The sequence below is a fragment of the Mesocricetus auratus genome, unplaced genomic scaffold, assembly GCF_017639785.1.
Source record: "Mesocricetus auratus isolate SY011 unplaced genomic scaffold, BCM_Maur_2.0 Super-Scaffold_100004, whole genome shotgun sequence".
Lineage (NCBI taxonomy): Eukaryota > Metazoa > Chordata > Mammalia > Rodentia > Cricetidae > Mesocricetus > Mesocricetus auratus.
The window spans coordinates 69,620,508-69,636,172 of NW_024429189.1; the positions used below are offsets into that span (position 1 = coordinate 69,620,508).

At 41.8% G+C, this 15,665-nt stretch overlaps 1 protein-coding gene across 3 annotated transcripts in view; it reads right to left on the reverse strand.

Moving 5' to 3' along the window:
- Positions 1-12,945, reverse strand: part of Trim44 (tripartite motif containing 44) — a 105,386-nt gene extending 92,441 nt beyond the window's left edge. The window contains exon 1 of one of the 3 annotated variants that reach the window (XM_005064872.4): positions 11,784-12,941. In XM_005064872.4, the coding sequence (XP_005064929.1) occupies positions 11,784-12,452 (669 nt within the window). In that variant the 5' untranslated portion in view covers positions 12,453-12,941. Of the gene's footprint in view, positions 1-11,783 lie in introns of all 3 variants that reach the window. The other 2 variants (XM_040745927.1, XM_021231524.2) reach the window with 2 other exon arrangements.
- Between the last annotated feature and the right edge of the window lie 2,720 nt (positions 12,946-15,665).

Genomic DNA, 15,665 nt, shown 5'->3' on the forward strand with positions numbered 1-15,665 from the left:
TCTCAATGCTGTTTCTGCTTCCACTCCCAACACTCTTGGGAGACATGCATCCCCTGAATCTGTCCCAGACCCTAGGGAAGTCTCCAGAAGGAAAAAGAGCATGCCAGCCCCACACTACAAAGCTAACTGTGGATATCAGGAGCCTTTGACACACAATAGGAAGCTACTAAAGTGAAGAAAGACTCAACTCTTGTCCTGTTCAGGCTCAGGACCAGCACAAATCTAACAAACAAAAGTCTTCAGGTTCCACTTACCCTCCCTACCCAGGCACAGAATGGCAGTTTCCAATTTTGAAGGCAAGGAAAAAGGCTGCTCTAACACCTCATCCTTTTAGTTTCCTATTTTTTCATACCTTTACACTTTTCCTTTGAAGCCAGTATTTTCCAGATATAAAAACTAAGGACATAACAACTATGAAAGACTAGAGATACATAAGTTCTCAACAAAATACTTGAGAACCAAATTCAAGAACATACTAAGAAGATCATGTATCATGATAAGTTGGTTTCATCTCAGGGATGCAGGGCTGGTTCAAAATATGGGAGGGGATACAAATAGGAAAGGAAAAAGTCAGATTCTATTTGCAGATGATATAACCATATACTTAAAAGACCCTAAAAACTCTACAAGGAAATTTTCAGACTTAATAAGCACCTTCAGCAAAGAAACAGGATATAAAAATCAGAAACTTTTCTTTTCTTTTTTTTTTTTTTGGTTTTACGAGACAGGGTTTCTCTGTATTGTTTTGGAGGCTGTCGGTTCAGCCCAGCCTCGAACTCACAGAGATCTGCATGCCTCTGCCTCCCGAGTGCTGGGATTAAAGGCGTGCACCACCAACGCCCAGCTAAAAATCAGAAACTTTTCTATATAATAACAATAAACTTTCCATGAACAAATTAAAACAAATTTCCCATTTACCACAGCTTAAAAGCAAAACAAAATCTTGGGAATAACAAAACAGAAATGTAGCCAACAGAATAGAACACAGGACCCAGAAACCACACAGCTACAGTCACCTAATTTTGGATAAAGCTGTCAGATACACACTGGGGAAATAGTCCTGGGAAAACTGGGCACCCACCTGCAGAAGAATGAAATTAAATGTGTATTTCTTCCCCTACACAAAACTCAATTGGCAATACATCAAATACCTTAGTATAAAACCTGAAATGCTGAATGAAGCTCCTAGACTCTAGGACTCGGAGGAAAACATAGCCAACACACTTTAAGATGAAGATACTGGAAGCAGATATGGTGATACAAACCTTTAATTCCAGGAGGGAGAGGCAGCCTGGTCTAAGTTTGAAGCCAACCTAGTCTACAAAGCAAGTTCCAAGACAGCCAGGGCTACACAGAGAAACCCTGTCTTGGGGGAAGCAGGGAGATACAAACATAGACGTAAATGTTTAATGCAACAACATTCACAACAGCAAATTTATGGAACCAGTATAGGTACTCAACAACAGAGGAATGGAAAAGAAAAATATGGTGTATATACATACACACAATGAAAACATTTTCAGAAAAAAGAATAAAGTTATGGCATTTGCAGGAAAATGACAGCAACTAGAGATAATCACATTAAGTCAATTAAGATAATGGCAAAATGTTAAATTGCGTGTTTTCTACTTAGGGGTGTGTGTGTGTGTGTGTGTGTGTGTGTGTGTGTGTGTGTGTGTGTGTGTGTGTGTGTGTGTGTGTGTGTGTGTGTGTGTGTGTGTGTGTGTACCTGTGTATGACTTGAAAGTAAAAGTAAAGCTAAGGGGACAAAAGGGACCAATGAGAGGAGGCGGGCTGGGGGCTGGAGAGATGGCTCAGAGGTTAAGAGCACTGACTGCTCTTCCAGAGGTCCTGAGTTCAATTCCCAGCAACCACATAGTGGCTCACAACCATCTACCATTTAATCTGGTGCTCTCTTCTGGCATGTAGGCAGAACACTGTATATGTGATAAATAAATCTTGAAAAAAAGAAAAAAAAAAGAAAACCCAGAGAGGAGGCGGGCTGGAAAAAGGGAGGGTTGTGAGGGGAAATATGTTCAACATATTGTAATGTACAAAAGTTTAAATATTTCAAAGCAGGACTTGGTGGGTGAATAAATCCACTCTCAGAAACCATAAAGTTATTACATGAAAATTCTAGTTGCAAGGGTGGGCCATTTTCCTGAGTTATTGGCCAGGGAAGCCCCAGAGAACCTCAAAACAACACAGGGTGTTGGCCATTGCTGCTGGTTTTTCCACACAACTACATAAGACATAAGTGAAGATAACAAACACTTTGGTTTCGGGATATAGAGAAATCAAATGTGAGCTGAGCTGAAAGTTTCCTCCATGCTGACTAGCTTTCCTTGAGCCAGAAAGTTCCATGTAGGATGCTACAGGTAAAATGTCATTAAAAGTCTTACTCAGCTACGGATCCTGTGAAGTTCCAGGCAGTTGTGTGTACACAGGTGCAACAGTACCATAATTTTTATAGGGGTAACCAACTCTTTTAAGTTTGGATTCATCCACAGGATAAAGGGAGGTCATGGGCCCAAATTGGGGAAGCTACAGTATCAGCCTATTATCTTGCTTTATAAATATTTATGCTTTTGCTCATAGGTTAGTGCTGCTGTCAACTTTGGTGTGAGAAGTTTCTTTCTTCAGCAGGTAACAGTTACTACAGAGATGCATAACTAGTCAAAGTCCTAAGAAAAAATGACCGCTGAATGCTCGGTCCTCAGTGAGACATCTCTATCATCTACTATCCCTTCCAAGGTCCACAGAACATTGTGGAAGAGGATACTGAAAGAATCCTAGACTAGAGGAACTGAGTAAAGTATTGTGAAATGCTGTCTTCCAGGCATGATACAATTAAAACTCTCAGTAGTGGTGATTGCCTACACAAGACTGGCCCATCAACATTCCACTGTGGAGAGGGAACAGTTTACTAGGCCTCACCTCCACCCCACCACCAGAAACAATAGCAGTTAATAGTGACAATAAGACATTTTCTTCAGTGGAGTGGCCTCTGAGGTTGCCTGTGTGCCTATAAATAACTCTTTATCCATGTTTCTGTACATAAAATTTGGTAATATACCAATGGAATTTTATTCATGTATAATGAAAAAATGAAATCATGATATTTGCAGGAAAATTAATGGAACTAGAAACTATTATATTAATTATAACAACCTAGACCCAGAAAGGAAATGCATGTTTTCTTATATGTGAATCCTAGAATTTAATTTTCTTTTCCTTTTAGTTTTGCAAGATGGTTTCTGTGTGTAACCACTGTGGCTGTCCTGGAACTTGCTTTGTAGACCAAGCTGACCTCACGGAAACCCACCTGCCTCTGCCTCCCAAGTGCTGGAATTAAAGGTGTATGCCACCACCATGCAGTTAGAATTTAATTTTTATGTAAGTTTATGTAGGAGATGCATAGGCATAAAACTAGAACCATGAGTGGAAAGGGAGAAGGGACAGAATACGTGACATGAAAATGGAATAGAGGTTACCGGGAGAAGAAAAGCAACCAGCAGGAAGAAGGAAATGGGATAAAGAAACAGAACTAAGGAAAAGAATCAACAAAAACAAAACATATGGGAAAATGCCACAACGAAACCCATTACTCTGCATATTATTTTAAAAAGAATTAAACATTTTGTTAAAAAGAAACGAAAAGTGGTGCATGCCTTTAATCCCAGCACACGGGAGGCAGAGGAGGCAGAGGCAGGTGGATCCCTGTGAGTTTGAGGCCAGCCTGGTCTACAGAGCAAGTTCCAGAACAGCCTCCAAAGCCACAGAGAAACCTTGTCTCGAAAATCAAAAAAAAAAATTAATATCACCATTCTATAAGTAAAAAAAAATCTTTGCCATCTTCTGCATTTATTTTTTGGGTTTTTTGTTTTGTTTTGTTTTGTTTTGTTTTGTTTTCTCGAAGCAGGGTTTCTCTGTATTATCTTAGAGGCTGTCCTGGAACTCGTTTGGTAGACCAGGCTGGCCTCGAACTCACAGAGATCCACTTGCCTCTGCCTCCCAAGTGCTGGGATTAAAGGCATTTGCCACCAACGCCCGGCTTCTGCATTTTATTTAATTCTAACTTGAAACCCACTCCCATACTGGGCAACCATCTTTAGTTCCCAGACTTAAAATTATTCTTGGATCTGAAATCTATTACATGTGATTTTATTGTTACTATTGTTTTTAAAAGATTTTATTCTTAATTTATGTGCTTCTGTGTATGTGTCTATGTATGCCACATGGGGGCAGGTGCCACAGAGGCCAGAAGGGGGTGTTGGATCCCCTACTGCTGGAGTTATAGGTGGGTGTGGGCCAGTTAACACTTAAGTCTGGTCCTCTAGAAGAGCAGTAAGCATTCCTAACAGCCAAGCCGGCTCTGTAGTCCTTCAGCTGTCTTAAACCTAACTCGAACATGGCTGTTAAACCTGTATGTTCATCATCTTCTACCCCAACACTGGTCAAGTAACAACACTCTCACTCTTGCTACCCTATAGTCCGTTCTCAATACAGAAATTGAGTCAAGTTTTGTTTTCTTTTGTTAGATTAGGTTTTTCATGTTTGTTTTGCTCTTGTTGATTTGCTTTTGAGACAGGGCCTCACTGTGTTGGAACTTGCTTGCCATCCTCCTGCCTCAACCTCCCATGTGTAGATTAAGGTATACACTGCCATACAAGCTGAGTAAAGTCTCAAGAACATAAATCACATCACCCATTCCCTTGCTTAAACAGAACAAGGCCACTCAGAAGAAAATCAAAAGTCTGTATAATGGTCTACTTGGTAACTTGACCTCTTTACTTCACCTCCCTAAGCCTGCCCTTATGCCTTCTATGCAGCCATTCTTTTAACTGCCTCAGCATGTATGTTTCATCTGTGGCCTTTCCACTCCCTCCCTCCACCTCAACTACTATGGCCCCAGACCCTCCCATGACTGGCTCTAGCTGTAACTGAGTTGCTAGAGCAGTATTAGAGCTACCCATTCCCAATACACCAATTAAAGAGACAAGAGAAATGAGAAGCAGACAAAGAGATTTATTCAATGTAGCCACACTGGGAAGAGGAACAAAACCAAGGGTTTATTGGTCCCAAAACTGTCTTCAGGGTATTGACATGAATTTTAGATTTAATTAAGCAATCCCAACTAACGTGTGATCCTGCCCATTATTAAATTTCTCAGCTCAACTCCTACAAGTAGTCTAGTACGTTGTTAAACCAGCTAGCTGTTAATAGCTGAGGTGCAGCCTGGTCCTCATGAACACTGGTTTGCTAGATGGTCTGTCCTTCGAGGTTTTGCTCTTCTCAAAAGTCACGATGACTTAAGAAGAAAGGGTTATCTCTCTCTTGTAACCACAACTCAAACATAAAGGCAGATGCTTTTGAATGCCTATGGGCCCAAGTGAGGACTCAGGACTGTTTGCAAAAGTCATTTCTATACACCTGTTTCAAGGCCACTATTCCAAGTCCTCTTCAGAGCCTTCAATTGCCTTCCTCTCCTCACATCTGACCTATTCTCTATCTCCTCTTCAACTGTGTTTGTTCATAAAATTGAGCATTATTTAAAATATTACCTATTAAGCTGGGCCTTGGTGGTGCAGGCCTTTAATCCCAGCACTCGGGAAGCAGAGGCAGGCAGATTTCTGTGAGTTCAAAGCCAGTCTGGTCTACAGAGTGAGTTTCAGGACGGGCTCCAAATCAATAGAGAAACCCTGTCTCAAAAAACCAAAAATAAACAAACAAACAAACAAAAGTCTATTACTTAAATTTGTTTGTATGTTTTGTTCATAAAATGTAAATTCAGTGACACAAGGGACTTAGAATTACTTAATAATAGGTTCAATACAGCTACAGCTAAAAATACTCCATATGGAAATTCTTTTTTTTTTCTAGATTTTTAAAAAAGTTACCATCCAATACATAGATTTCTACCAGTTGTCTGCTTTTCAAACATTATTTTGAGATTTATTCACAGTTCTGGTTTATTCATTTTTATGGCAATTTCTGGTATTTCATTATGATTATCCCATAGCTTCCTTGTGCTATCTTCTGTCAAAGGGCATTTTAGTTTCAGTGACTCATGAGAAGTAAACCATGCACAGTGACAATCTGACTTGCTCAGGTGCCTGAGAGGCTCTCTAGGGCTGATGGCTTTAAACCCTTGCTTAGGTGCTCCCTAAAAGAATATTGTAAAACTGTGCTTCCTCCTGCATTCTTAAACTGACAGCTAATTGGGCATGCATGGCAGCATACATCTATAATCCCAGCACTTGAAAGCCTGAGACAGGAGGACTGCTACAGTCTGCGCTACATATAGAATACCAGGCCAGCAAGGACTACATAAAAAGACCTGTTTTAAAAAGTCAAAAATAAAGAAATGAAGAAATAAACATAAATTGAATGCTAAAATATTTCAGCATACATTTTCCACCTGGAAAATTAAAGGATTTTAATAAATATGTGTTGACTGAATGAAGAAATCAAAAGAAAAAACATAGGGCCACTAAATTCAATAACACGAATACAGCTTAATAACTTACCTCATAAAACTGTGGGAAGAATTCAGTGACAAGCGTGTAAGAAGTTTACAGTACAGATGATAGCACACAGGAAGTTCTCAGCACATTCTGTTGCCACTGTGATTGTTACTAACTGCACAGTGACAACTCAGGGTCAGAGAATAAACTAAGAACTGCTGAATAGACAGTTAATAGAAAAAATTTAAAAAGTCACTTGTTACTACAAACTATTCTTCAGAATAGGAAATCTTTCAGGGAGTGTAGGAAGCAGTTTGAAAGTATTTATTTATGAAGTACATCCCTGCAGACAGCAGTCAACAGGGAGAATAGTTCTGTGAAATCTAAAAAGCTTAAGTGAGAGGAAGAATTTCAACTGAGAATACACCCAGAATAAAAGGAATAGGAAGTTCTGGTGTCAGAACTAAATTTAAATCCTTCTTTTTACTTACTACTGTGAACTGAAGTTCCCTGAAACAAACAAACAAAAATAAGTAGCCAATAACAATAAAAACGCCCCAACTGTTAAATACTCTACAAGGCCCATTAGAACTCCTGTGATTGTGGAGAGCAGGAATGTTGCTAGTTTGAAGTCAAATTATTTTGTGCTCTCTTCAACCCTGTGTAGTTACTTATTGCCCATCACTGTTTTTGAACTAGCACCCTTGTGACTATCAGGCAAGATCTTTTTTTGAAACATACAAACTTTAATTTCTACAAAGGCTAAGAATATTATCAAATAGCATCTGAGGTCTATAGCAGAAATTTCCCACTTTGCTGTAACCTGTGGACCAGATGTTCCCACCAATGAATTTTTAAGACACTTTTATTGACTTTGTCAACACTTCACAAAACTGTTACTATGTTGGAATAAGATGTTCAGAGCAAGCTGAATCTGTGCTCCTGGGCAATGGTCACTCATACTTGGCTCTGGAATAAACTCTTATTCTCTTTGTGGTAAAAACTGTGATTCAGCAATGACACTGAGTGGCCTGGCAAAATTCAACCTCTTTAAATATCTCTTCCTACTTCTGTAAAATGGGAATCAGAGCAACATAGCCTGTAAAAACATGAAATGTATCCAAACTTCTCAATAAATGGCAGCTATTACTTTCCTTTTCCTTTATCTCTAGAAGAGGTTCAAACTTCAACAAACTTTAAACTCTTTTAATGTTCTATCTCCATACAAATGCCAGCATTTTTACTCTCTACAATTCTTGTGTAAGAATCTGCAATTCAACACAACGTATACCCTGCCAAGGTTCATAAAGACCCAAAGTCCTAGAAGAATAGGGATATCTATAGAAACTTCTCTTCATCACTCTCTACTAGAGTAACCAAGGCTTTTCTCTACCCAGAAAGTAGAGAATAAATTGTTCCCATTGCCCCTTGACTTCTGTAAGAAACTTCCCACAGTTAAGAGTATAAAACAGAGTCTAAAGAGAACAGCCAAACCTGTAAACCTAAAATAAGACCTTGCAGCTGTGTTTTGAGTAGCCAATACATAAGGTGCCAGTGGGACACTGAAACATCCAGGAACATCTTCTCTGAAGACAAGTTTTCAACAGCCTATCAACCCAGCAGATTAGAGCAGGAAGAAAGAACACAAGGAGAGGGGGCTGAGCAGTTTCCACCAAAGAAAACTTAGTGTCCAGAACATCTACTGCTGCCAGACTAACTTGCCCTCAGATAGCTTTCTTTCTACAGTAATCAGTTTCTGAGAGCTTATAATATCATGTGTACTGTTCTAGGCAGTATGTATGAGGAGCTTATTTCTCTTTACCATAGCACCAGGGGGGCAGTACATGACACACAACAATTATGCTCATGTTAAGAAACGAAGGCTCAGAGAAGCAGACTGAATTACCCAACATGACATAGCTAGGGCTGTGAGGATATAATCAAGACAAAGACTTCAATATTCACTATACCATTCTTCCTTGTAACAAAATGCCACCTTTTAGCTTGTCATACTATAGCCTGGAGAAATGATTGAGTTCTGCCCCATGAAACCTAAGTGGGAATTCTGGAGAGATGCATTAAAATAGAGGGGTATGTCTTTCACTGTTATGTCTGTTATCTTAGAAGTTTGAAGTGTTGGCTAAACCAGGTAGTGATGGCACATGCCTTTAGTACCAGAGCTTGGAAGGCAGAGACAGGTGGATCTCTGTGAGTTCCAGGCCAGCCTGTTACACAGAGAAATCCTTTCTCAAAAAAACAAAGAAAGACATACTGGTTAGACTTCAGTGGCCATCTTAGTTTGTAACAAAAATAACAGCGAGGAGCTATCAAGAGCCAAGATAAGCCAGGTGGTGGTGGCACACGCCTTTAATCCCAGCACTCAGGAGGCAGTGGCAGGAGGATCTCTGTGAGTTCAAGGCCAGGCTGGACCTACAGCCTCCAAAACAATACAGAGAAACCCTGTCTCGTAAAACCAAAAAAAAAAAAAAAAACAGAGCCAAGATAAACCTTGATGCTTCCTCCAGGCTTAGACTGCCTACATTCAGACATCATTTACACAAGGAGAAACAAGCATCCATCCTGTATGAACTACTGCCAGTTTAGGATTCCAAGTTATTCCGTCACTTTATGTAGTTGAAGTTATTCCCAACATAAATACTAATATACTATAATACAATCTCCTTCTCACTTCTTTAGTGATGCCTTGCTATTAGATAAAATTAATACATTCATATCATACATTTATCAAGAATTTTGTATGTGTCAATTATCCAATAGGCCCTGTGTTGGTGCTGGAACACAGTGAAGACTAACACTACTAGACTTGTAAGAGTTTATAACACAGAGAAAACAGACCTAACACTCCATAATAACAAATATTTTGGGTTACAATAAATGCATAGTGATTGTTGCTATGGCATCATGGAGAAGATGTATCTAACATCATACCTACCTATTCAATCCTTCCCATCTTTCAAAGTATGTCTCAAACACCACTTCCTCCAATAGCCATTCCTGGTATCATACCTCTGGCTAAAACCACTTTCTTTCTCTAAATTCACACAGAATGTCATACTGTTTGTAATTCTCCTCTACACTTGATGTTATCCAAAAGGCCAAGAAGCAACTGTTCACACCTCTCCTCTAAATACTCAAACCCACAAGAAAGAAAAACTATATATTTTTAAATATCTATCTATCTATCTATCTATCTATCTATCTATCTATCTCTGAGGACCTGCCTCCCCTGGGCCAGGCTTTTCTATCTCTCATCTCACCAGAACTAAAGCTTTGATCTTTTGACTACGCTCTATCTTCCATTCAGAGAGGTCCCTGAGTGCCTGTGCTCATTGCTGCCACCCAACAGTTCAGCTCCAGATTTTGATATTAAAGTAGCCAAGCAAGAAGAAGAAATGCAGGAAAGGAAGCTGCCATCTCAGATTGAACAAGAAGATAACTTTCAATTTGAGACTGAAGTGGAACCAAACCATCCTCTTTACCTTCTGCTTTCTCATCTTCTGATAAAGACTTGCCTATCTACTGCGTACACAATCTTCACCCTATTATTACTACATTACAAAAGGAAAAGAAAACCTATGAAACAAGATATCTCAAAGGATGGACACAATAAACATCATATATACACACGTGTATATCTGTGTGTATACACACATATAACTTACAGAGAAAAACGACAGATAACCTAATACTATCTGATGGTACATCACAAAAGAGGAAATACAAAAGATACTCGGAAACCCAAGGAATGCAATTAAAAACCACAATATGACACCATTTGTTACATAATCACCAGACTTGGAAAAATTAAAAATACTGTTAATATCAAGTGATGGTGAAGACTCAGGGCAACAGGAAACAGCTTCACAACCACTTGGGAAGCAATGGGTTATTATTTCCACTTAAATATAGGAAAATGGGTATCAAAAGGCATGATAATGCTTGCACCTCATTATTTTTGAGGGGATGTGTCATTTTGTTTTTGTGGCAGTATTTTCCAAACTCACTATGGACTTCAGATTGACATTGAACTCTGATCCTCCTGCATTAACCTCTGGAATGCTGGAATTACAGACATGCACAACCAAATCACTCCTGCATTAGCTGTAACAGCGAGAAATTTCAGAACCTGAGAACGAGCCAAATGTTCATGTATATAGTAACTTGTGGCATATACATAAAATAGAATTCAATACACCAATAAAAATTAAGTTACAGCCAGTCAATGGATGAATCTCACACACATCTTTAAAAAAGTGAATCAAACTCAAAATACTGCACCACAATAATGTAAAAACTATAATGTCAAGTTCAAGTTTAGAAATGCACACAAATGATTAACACATAAAGATAAACAAAAAAAGTATTATCTCAAAGTCAGGAAAAGGCTTACCAAAAGATGACGTGGGAAAGAGGTAATAATGTTCTATTTCTGAGTGGAGGTCTCACAAGTATTTGCTTTGTAGTTATTTGTTACCCTACATATTTTATACACTTCTGAATGTGTATTTTACAATAAAAATAAGAATAAGGGAAATATCAACACGGAGTATTTTCATTATCAAAACATTAGTTATTCTGAGACCAGTGGTTGCTTAGGGAAACAAAAGCCATAATATAACACTTACCAACTCTCACTACTTACTGAATACAGCACACAGAAAAACTGTTCTCTTATTGATGTAGCTATCCACTATATACATAAAAGGCAACCCGAATGCAATCAACAAATATTTACTAAATGTCTACTGCGGACAAAAAAACAGGTCCAAGATAATACATCCCAGTCTAGACAGTAGACATGAAAACCTCCCTCCACACATCAATTTAGCCTTCCAGTTATACACCTTCCTACTAAGTCTGAAAAGCAAGGAGCCTAGGGCGACTCGGGGCACACACCAAGTCATTGTCTACATCACCACTTGGCTTGTCAAAAGTCATGGTTTCTCACATTTTCAGGCGGGCAGGGTTGCCACAACAAGAGCTCTAAGTCAAAACACTGATCCTAGCAGTGGTGATGATGTGAAAATTGGCCTAAAAGGCGTCAAAATTCTCAAGGAAAGCTCTATCTGGGATCCAGGGAGAAAGCGATTTGCAAATTTGCAGAACTTATACCCAAGACTTTCTGTGTGCTTGCATTTTCTCAGATGAGAATCGACAACTTGACAATTTCAACCAAATGGTAGCTTGGGCACTGCTCCCAACAAGAGACATGAAAATGAATATGGTCACGGCTACCATGAGTTGAAACCGGGGTCCTGGTCCCCTTAGACATATGTTCTAATGCCCAATACTCACTCTCAGTTCTTCGAAGGCCTCATCTAGCGTGGACAGCTGGTGGCCCCGGTGAGCCCCAATGACTGGACACAGGACACAGATGAGCTGCCTGTCTTGCTGGCAATAGGTGCTCAAATCCAGCCCATGGTCCGGACACTTCCTCTTGGCCACTCTCTCCGCTTCCATCTCTATTTCGGGGTCAAATTCGCTTTCTGCCTCAGTTTCTCCCTCCGCCTCAGACTCTCCTTCTTGGTTGTCGTCCTCCGCCTCACTCTCCTGCTCATCCTCCATCTCTTCCTCGCTGTCTTCCTCACTCTCCTCATCACTCTCATCCTCACTGTCCTCCTCCGTCTCGCTCTCTTCTTCCGACCCACTGTCTTCCTCCGACCCGCTCTCTTCTTCCCCCACCTCGCTCTCTACCTCCCCCTCGGGCTCCCCTTTGGCCTCGACGTCTTCGGGGACCACGTCGTCCTCGCGGGCCGGCGGGGTCCAGGCCTGGGCGCCATGGACGTACTCGGCCAGGCGGTGGCTGAGGAACTTCTGGCGGTGCGCGTCGGCGTGGCGGCGGCAGTAGCAGAAGCCGCAATCGCGGCACACCTCCTCCGCCCCGGGCGCCTCGTCGGGCTCGCACTCGTCACACGTGCCGTCGGGAGGCAGCTCCTCGCAGGCCGCGCCCACTCCGGAGGCCATGTGGCTGCAGGGACGCGGCCGAGGCCTAGCGGCTGACGAGCCCTCCGCCTACGCCTCGGGGCCTCCCCACGCAGGCCCGCCTCCCCGGGGACTGACCGCCCGCCCCGCCGCGCCGCGCCGCGTCCGTCTGGACAGCTGAGGCCTTGGGGCCCGCCAGCCGACAGCGCTGGGCCCGGCGCCCACTCAGCCTCTCCTCTGCGCGCCGCGCTGCGCCTCGTCGCTCACGCGCCACTTCCGGCTCGGCTGCCCGCGCCCCGTCGGCCCCCGCGCCGCGCAGCTCAGCCTCCGTTGCCCGGCAAGATCGCGGCCGCCGCGGGCCCGCGCCGCCCCGGTTCCACTTTCCCCTCGCCGTCAGCGGCCTCCTTTCACTTCCTGAGTCACTTAAAGCGGCAAGAGCCCTTTTCTGCGTTTTCCCGCGGGGCTGAGCATCCCCCCGGAAGGAGAAGCTCCAACGCAGTCTCTCCCCTCACCGAGCAGAAGGCGATGGGCCCCGCCTTCCCCACGCCCTCCCTGGAGGTGTCAACCTGACCGAGAAACCACTAGCCTGAGGTCCCTGCGGACTTATGTCACTCTAGTGTCATTCTGTCCCCGCCCCGTTACAGTCCCAGGATTCTTCAAGGGGCCCGGGCCCAAGGCTCTTTATCAGCCCGAACCTCCTCTCCTGGGATTTCCACAAGGCCCCCAAAAGGCCCGTTGTTTGTTCTACTAGGCTCCCTCAGAGTCAGGCTGAGCAAACAGGCAGCATTTTCGATCCAAAGTAATACTATGCTTTGTGCTGTTTGCAGAGTCTATTTGCATTCCAGCCTCCTAGGGACTCAGAACCTCTGGGTGGTAGCTGTGTCAGGTGCAGGAGGACCCTATTTATGAAGTGAGATTCCTGCCCCCAGTTACGAAGGGGTCCCTCTAAATTTAGACCCGGCTCCAAGAGAATGGAAAGAGACTCTTACTTATGCTGGATCTATATGTGGTGTTTTCAAAGCATGTTTTAGGACTTTATTTACTAAAGTCCCTAAATCCTAAGGCCACCACTTAATTTTGTAATCATTGACAAATCTGTTCACCTTCTGTTTTTCCACTTTAAAAAGAAACAAACAAAAACTATGTAAAGTAGAAATAATGATAATATCTACTTCATAGGAATTTGTGGTTTAAATGTAAAGGAGTCTAAACTGTAGCGATTACTACACAAAGGGTAGTTAGGACTAACAATAATCCTTTGAGATCATCCCGTATGTTAAACATGTAAGACATTTTTGGCGGGCTCCTGGCAATGTAGGCGTCCCCATCTCTATCCTCTACGATTGTCTCTCCAATAACAGGGAAAACATTTTTTTTTATTTGAGAGAGGAAAAGGTATACTTTGATCTAGTGGGGCAGAAGAGTAGTGGGTTAGAAAAAATGGAAGGGAGCTGGTCATGTGACTCATACTTTTTATCCCAGCCCTTGGGAGGCAAAGACGAGCGATCTCTGAGTTTGAGGCTAGCATTGAAACTAGCATCGTCTACATAGGGGTTCCAGGACAGCCAGGGCTACATAGACCCTATCTTTGAAAGGAGTGGGGGCAGGGAGGGAAAGAGAAGGCCATGGATGGCCTCTGTTTTCTGTAGATAAGAGAACTAGGATTTCCAGATCGCCACAAAAACATCAAGGGATGTAGGTTAATAAACATTTTAAATAATGTTTGATGTCCCTTAAGATAATGTATTTAGTCTCTGTGCAGCTGTTGTTAAATATGTATTTTTAGAAAGTTTTGAGATTTTGTTTTTGTTTACTTGTTTGTTTTAAACCTCAGGACAATTCTATAACATGTTGGAAAAATAGATTTTTTTCCAATTAAGTTCTGTGCACATTTCTGGTTTCCTTCAATTCATCTCTGGAAATTGCTTCTGTGTCTTCATTCAAAACAAAGATTGATACACCATTCTGGAAAAAGAATTGGCCAGTGCCAACTCAAGTTTCAGCATTAGCAGAGCCGTGAATCCTGTGTGTTGCTTATTTCCACTTCCTTTCCCTGGATGAAAATAAAACTATTTAGGCTTTAGGAACACAATGGCATTGTATTTACAGAATCTTTGAAATGAAAATACTTTTTTAAAAGTATTTTTGACTGTACATAGTGGTATATACTTTTGGTTCCAGCTACCTAGAGGGCTGAGTCAGGAGAATCGCATATTTGAGACCTACCTGAACAACGTAATAAGACACTGTCTCAAAACAAAATTAGGAAAAATTGTAGAGAGTGTAGCTCAGTGGTAGGGTACTTATCTAGCATGCAAGAGGCCCTGGGTTCAATACCGAGTACAACACCCCCCCCCAAAAAATTTATGTGTTCCAGAGTCTTTGGCAAGAGAAAGAACAAGATGCTGTTATCATTATTACTCTTGGTTCTTCTTAACTTCAACCTAACAAAACATAATGTGTTACTTGACAATTCTTCTTTGAACCTTCTGTGGAGAGAATATTAGAGGCAGATATAAATGAAGCATTAAAAGGAGCTTCATAAAGTTCTGGTGACCTGCTTAATGGGTTCAGTCAAATGAGCTTCTCTCCTCCCCTCCCCCTCCCCTTCCCTCCTCTTCCCTCCCTTCCCCTCCTCTCCTCCCCTCTCCAGTGAAAGTAGAACCATCCAGTCCTCTAAGCATAGACTTGAATTTGGGGGAGCTTCCTGGAGGCAATAGTCTGCCTTTTGGTCAACAGTAACCTATGTATCTCCCAAAAGTAAACTTCCACACTTTTTTCCACAGTAGACATCTCTTCCCACGACACCATCACCCCAGAGTCATGTCATCTAAACTGACTGAAGATGTAAGTCTCCCAGGTTTAATGTTTTGAGTTAAATGTCTTAAGTGTAACTCCTGTTCATCTTAACACATGTATTGCCCAGCCACCCACCCCCACCCCAGATACAATTGTGGGATAGACTATGTAGAGCTGGGACAGACAATCTGTTCCAATGCAAGATAGGAATCTGAATGGTTACTGGTCCATCAGGATCCTTAAGCCCAGTTGCATACATGTTGGAATTTCTTTGGGTAGGGCTTTCAGGCCTATTCTTATGTGGGAAGAACTTTCTACAGTTCTTGAATTCACCTGTTGGATTCATAATCCCTTTTCCATTTAAAGCAATACATGTTTGAGAAACTGGTTAAGCACAGTGGCTGCTCTTCCAGAGGTCCTTTAGTTTAATTCCTAGCAACTACATGGTGACTCACA